Raw genomic sequence first — 6,540 nt, 5'->3', positions numbered from 1 at the left:
CTTCATAAATCAACACTATTGGTTACCCTTTACTTCTGTCTGTTGGTTTTACAACTATTTAACCAATGAAAAGTGTTAAAAAGAGCGTGTGACTAAATCTCACAGCTCCATTGAATTCTCAAACGGTCAGCAAAACCTAACATAACTCCACTCCGCCTCCATCTTGAATGAAGCAGAGTTGAAGGTAAAACAGTGATGAAGCGATTTCTTCTGAGGTAAATAGCTTAATAAAATGTTTTTTTTTCCTGAAAAGTAACTTAAGTAGGTTTCCACCCAATGGCGACAATATATTTTTTAAGATTCAACTCAGCTATGCAGCTTATTATGATAGATAACTTTGCTGCTTACCTGTGCATCCATCTCTTGTCGTTTGATCTGGGTGAGAGTCATGCTGGAGAAGTCCATTGTATCTGGATACAAACAACAAATTACCTATTGAGTTGTTTGTTTTTGTTACAACTTGTAGCTTTGAACTTTTTATTTCCAACTAAGAAATAAAAAAGATAGCAGCTGGACATTTTGTGATCAAATAAAGCTTAAACATAAAAATAAAAAAATAATTGTGAAACTAACAATTTCAACTTTCCAGTCAATGTGATTCTCTCACCTGTTTCTTCAATCTGGGACTTCCCAGACTTGGTGGAGGCCACGACAGCTGCGGTGGCCTGCGTGACGCCTCGGGACGCCTGCTGTAGGCGGTGCAGGTTGCCGCTGTCTTTGTCTGCTTTTACCTGGAGAGGGAGGACAGCAACAAGACAAGAGACATGAGATCTACAACTTGCATCCCTTTAAACTCCATTGGCTCAGCAAACACCAAACAACTTACACCATTTAGACCCAGAGAGAATGAAAACTATGTATTCTTTGATTACCTTAGAGGCAGCCACTAGCTGGGCTGTGCTGGCAGCTATTTCATGTGAACACACCATCAACTCCTCAAACTTCCCTTTGCCCTGCACCACCAGATCAGCAGCGTCTCTGGAATGACACCATGTTGATGTTAAGACCACTTTGTTCACAACACAGTGAGAAGCACCTGATTTATGAATGACCTTCCATGCTTGAAACCTGATTTACGGTTTTGTTTTTTCTTTATTTATGCCCTCATTAGGGCCTCATCTATCATTCTTTCGGACATTTAAGACTCACAGCACTCGTAAAGCACTTTCATACTCTGTAGTCAGTAGAAAACACTCAGGAGGGAGGACTGATACTTACACCATGACCGTGGCGCCCCATCCCACTGCTTTGGAGGCAGAGATCAGGCCCTCAGTCCAGCGGGAGTTCTTGGCATAAAATTCCTTCATGGAGGCTGCCCCCTGGTGGACAAACGAGGAATTATTATTATTATTATTATTATTATTATTATTATTATTATTATGTTTCATGACACACTTCTTAAACTCACAGGCATGAGCGCAGGGGCTGCAACTTATGATTTGTTTTAATTTATTCATTAACCTAGCAATTATTTTCTTCATTAATCAATGGATCATTTAGTCTATTAAAGAATAAAAAATGGCCATCACAATATCTCAGAGTTCAAGGCGACATATTGTCTGACCAACAGTTCAAAACCAAAAGCTATTCAGTATACTCTAATTTAATACAAAGCAGGAAAGGCAGCTAATTATCCCATTGGAGAAGCTGGAACCATTGACTAATTGTCGACATCAAATACGAAACCCTGCAACATATACGGCTGGTTTTTGTTTTAGGGTGTGTCTGCATTATAATGTCAGCAGAGCCTAATATTATTCTAGGTATCAAGGCATTTATTTCATAGTTGCATATTCAGTTTTTTTTTTTTTTTTTGCAAAAAGGAAATAGTTCACATTTGTTGAACCATAAACTAAATTCACATACAACAGACCTTAGTTAAAATTAGCATTTGTGAATATGAAATGTATCACAATTAAAAGACTGTAAAGTTGCATATTCTAATCAGTCAGTGTGGAGAAGTTAGATGTTGGAGTTACAGAAATGATGCTGAATATCTCGTGAGAAATCTATTAATAATTTCTCACTGTCAACTCACCCTGCCACTCTCCACGATGTCCTTTTGCAGATTCTTGGAAGACAGAACAAGCTGCTTGATCGCCCGCATCAGCTCTGTGCAGGAGGCCAAAATCCTGCAGAGGGCGACAGAGCAGAGGACACAAACACTGACGCGCTGAAACTCTACAGCCGCTACAATCTCTCTATTTCATCCAACTAGACACATTTTGAAAGATGGAGCTCAAAACAGATCAAATCAGCTTCCTCACTATTTGGAAATAGCAGTTAAGTTTCCCCACAGTCTAGTTATTGCATGGCCAATGCACCACTGACCTGAATTCTCAATGTAGTAGTTGTAGCTGCAGTAGTTGTACGTTTCTTTTCATAAGTATCTCTCAAGGCAGCACTGGTGCAGCAGTTATTGAGAAAACAACTTAATCGGCTTCATTTGCACACAAAGAGACTTATTACACAAACTGGATAAGTAAACATGAAAAGATACAAACCCAACTAGATGGCATGCACGTTAACATCAGCATGAGACAAAAGCAGCGAAATCTAAACCCTAGATCTGAACTGATACTCCTGTAGCCTTGGATGGTTTAGTGAAGAGTCATGTGCCTGATGCAGCAGAACCACCACTGATGTCACGCTTCTGCACAATAATGTAATCAAGAGATTTCTGAACTTCCTTGAGCTGTTAGTTGCACCATATTTGATGTAAGACATCTATGATATGATAATAGCTTGTGGAGCTGCTCCAGCGAAATAGGAATGACATTACCGGTATAAAAACTACAGAATGCACCCTGAAGGTTGAGGTTTGGATGTACGGAAAACAAACAGCAGACAAACATTACGTGTCACACTGGCTTCAGGCTTCACAGTTTGCATCGGCTTTGTGGCTGAACGGATTAAATTCTTTGCACGTCAGCCCTCAGTGTGTGACCGTCTGCAACTTCACTGAAATACCATGTGACTGTTGCGCTGCCTTGTTGGTAATCATCTTCCAGTTCAGTGGTGTATCTATAACAGATGAATCGGTTCCTCAATCTTCATATTTATTTTTTAGGCATTTTGTCTTTCACCGCAGAGATGGTTGTTGTTGTTGTTGTTGTCGTTCTAGTCACTGATAGTTCAAGTTTATGGTTTCTACTTTAATCTTAATACAACTTACTGCTACAGTATAGAGAGGAGAGACACCATGTAAAGCCATAGAAAGTATAAACGTTTGTTTGTGGGTCAACTGTAGTTCTATTTCAGGAAAATGTGATATTCTTGTAAAATAATGAGGATGATCCTTTTAGTAGATCTAGTTCAAATCGTCTTGCACTCTCCTGAATCTCATTTATATTCAGTTAATGTGATGTTTAAACTGTTTTTGTTTGATCCTGTATAGAAACCTTTTCACCTTGGAGAAAGTCTACGATTATTGTGACTGTAATAAGGGATTCCAGCCCAAATCTGTGCTTTACCTCTCATTGACTTCCATCTTGATTCCTGTATCAACTGCTCGGGTCTTGTTGAGCATTTCCTGTTGGGATCCACAAGGGCACATAGGAGACAAAAATAAAGACACTTTGAAGTTCATACTTCTTGAAAGTGAAAACAGGGGGCAATGTTTTCACCTAGCTTGCAAAGAGCCACACACTCACACAGCATGTGCATTTAAATACACATCTGCCACCAGATGACCACGGCTTAAAGCACACACACACACACACACACACACACACACACACACACACACACACACACACACACACACACACACACACACACACACACACACACACACACACCTCTATCCTGGTAGCTGCCGATTCCACAGCAGCAGAGGTGGCAGCCATTTCCTGCTCCACTAGATCTCCCAGCTCCCCCTGCTGTAGCTCCAAACCCCGAGGACGCAGTTTCTGAACAAAGACAGAACAAGAGAGACGTAAGTCAGTATTAAAGCACATACATGACCATATTTAACCTTTTATCACGATCTAGATCATACAGCAACTCTGGGGAAGATTTGTATGTATGGACCTCTGCAGTGGCCAGAATGGCCTCCAGAGCCGCCTTCAGCTTGCTGCTGTCTGCTGCAGTCAGGCTGTCCTGCTGCTTCATCTGGCCCAGCAGAGCCAGAGCTTCGGCCCCACACGCCTTCACACTCTCTGAGAGGGCTGACAGCGACAGAGACAAGGACAGGGAGGACGCATATAATTAAAATAAATAAACATACATAGAAAGAAAATGACCAATAAGTCTGATTTCCTGAGATAGATAGATAGATAGATAGACAGATGGATAGATAGATGCACATTTAAATCTTAAAACATATGCCATGCTGTAAAATCATTTACACTCCATTTTCTATCAAAATACCACAGTATTTATTCTGTACACTCTGATGTGTATCAGTGCCACTAGGGGCTGCAGCTGCAGTGTTAATTATACTGACATCCCCTCAGGCAAAGTGTCAACTAACAGCTGAAACAGCCACTCCAATGGGAGGTAGAAAAACCAAAACTACCTCTACAGCAGCCGTCGGCCTGTTTTTTTAGATGCAGGACAATCAGCAGATTTGCATCAAGGCTTTCAAATGCTGCATTCAAATGTTTCAGCAATGGAGAAACACAGGGTCCATTGATTTTCTGAGTTACAGCTACAGATGGCGCTTCAGTTCGACCCAGTTTTAATTCTGTCGTTTCTTTGTTGCAGTATTAAGACTGCTGGTCAGAGCTCCATTATATTTAGGCATGTTTAGACCTGCCCATGCTGCTCTCCCAAGAGAGCAACATCCTGCAAACATTAATCCTGAATGAAGTCAGCAACTTTGTTTTACCCATGCATGTTTTGGCTGAAAGACAGCTATTTCTAATCACAGGACGTTCAGATATATGGACTGATACAAGAAGATTACACACTAACATTAATGTAATTATAGAGACAATCATTTTAACCTTACTGTACATATGTAACATATGAGAAGGTACAGTATGAACTACTTACAGACATGTCAGAACATGTACATGTCTGGGCCGGAGAAAAGTGAAGACTACAATTTATTCTATTCTATCACACACACACACACACACACACACACACACACACACACACACACACACACACACACACACACACACACACACACACACACACACACACACACTTACCATCAGCTTGCTCCACAGGCACCATGTGGGAGGTGGCACTACCCTGAACGATGGTGTCGCCCACCAGGTGGCCACACTGGGTCACCACTCGTACCAGCTCAGATACACCTACAAATAAATTTAAATCTTTAGGACTTAATGGTGTCTTTGCAAAAACACATCAACATAAACACACACATACATATATAAGTCATTGGTCTTACATCACTATTTTATTGCGGTTTTGAAAACACAATACAGTATATATTTTATTTTATTAGGTTCCCACTCTGTTTTTATGATTCATGTTTTAAAGCCCCCCAACCACCTGTTGTACATCCTCACAGGTGTTTTCTTATGTTGCCTGTTTAGACCTTTTCTCAGGTCTCTCTGTACAGACTGTGTCTGATTGACATCTACCTCCATCACTTCTTAATTATGTAGCACCTCATTATCATTTATATATTAGTGCAGAAAGTGGGGATATCATTCAATTCCCTGCAGAGCTTGCCCAGCTTCAACTTGAGCTAATCAGCAAATAACTAAAAAAACCTGCTTGGGTGTGCAGAGCCTTTAAAAAAATGATAATTTTAAGGTCTGTGGATGGTAACAACAGTATTCATTAAAATGTTGAGTAGCAAAATAATAAATCAAAGGCACCACAACATTAGTTAAAATGTCTACCGTAATTATTTACTAGCTTATTACATATCTTTCTCCTGTACTGCTCCCCCTGCTTTTTCAACATGTTAACTACCACCAACAGAAAAAAACTCACTCATGTCACCCAGATTGCATCAAAAAAAAGAAATTGGCATTCCCACCCCCAACCTATCAGACCTCAACAGCAAAGCCACCAAACGCAAAGCACGGACAATCGACCATGATGCTGCTACAGTAAGAGTTTTGTGCCTCCTGCTGTATCATCTCTAAATAAAGCTCCCCATCGGTGTGTGTGTGTGTGTGTGTGTGTGTGTGTGTGTGTGTGTGGGTTTGTTACTTATATGTTGTATATGCTGCACACAAGGGGTGCCAGGGGAACGGACTGGTGGGAACTGTGCATTATAGGGTGTTTGGGGTGAAGGTGTCTACGTTTACTGTATGTATGTATGTATGTATGTATATTTGTGAGGCCCTGTACAGACTTTGAAAACAAATTTTCCCATTGGACAATAAAGACTAACTAACTAACTAACTAACTAACTAACTAACTAACTAACTAACTAACTATTTATCTTAATTGCATATCTTTACATATAATGTATCCCTTTCTAACTGCTCACCTGTGTTGTCAGCCAGGAAGGCCTCTCTGGCAGAATGCAGTCGGTCTATACAGTCTAAAGAGGCCTGACATCTGGATGCTAGGTAGTCTGCAGGGATAACAAAAAGAGAGACATGG

General features: G+C 40.6%; 1 protein-coding gene across 3 annotated transcripts in view; it reads right to left on the bottom strand.

Moving 5' to 3' along the window:
* hip1 (huntingtin interacting protein 1) overlaps positions 1–6,540 on the bottom strand; it is a 46,076-nt gene that overhangs the window by 3,628 nt on the left and 35,908 nt on the right. For all 3 annotated transcript variants that reach the window (XM_039818637.1, XM_039818642.1, XM_039818652.1), the window contains 10 exons: positions 6,425–6,511; positions 5,163–5,270; positions 4,033–4,169; positions 3,801–3,911; positions 3,474–3,532; positions 2,039–2,132; positions 1,219–1,319; positions 873–978; positions 608–731; positions 349–410 (listed from right to left, as the gene is read on the bottom strand). In XM_039818637.1, coding sequence (XP_039674571.1) covers positions 349–410; positions 608–731; positions 873–978; positions 1,219–1,319; positions 2,039–2,132; positions 3,474–3,532; positions 3,801–3,911; positions 4,033–4,169; positions 5,163–5,270; positions 6,425–6,511 — 989 coding nt within the window. The remainder of the gene's footprint in view (positions 1–348; positions 411–607; positions 732–872; positions 979–1,218; positions 1,320–2,038; positions 2,133–3,473; positions 3,533–3,800; positions 3,912–4,032; positions 4,170–5,162; positions 5,271–6,424; positions 6,512–6,540) is intronic.

This window comes from Perca fluviatilis, chromosome 2 (assembly GCF_010015445.1).
Source record: "Perca fluviatilis chromosome 2, GENO_Pfluv_1.0, whole genome shotgun sequence".
In the NCBI taxonomy this organism is placed as follows: Eukaryota; Metazoa; Chordata; class Actinopteri; order Perciformes; family Percidae; genus Perca; species Perca fluviatilis.
The sequence above is the reverse complement of the archived record's forward strand: the minus strand, read 5'-3'. Positions and strand labels throughout refer to the sequence as shown.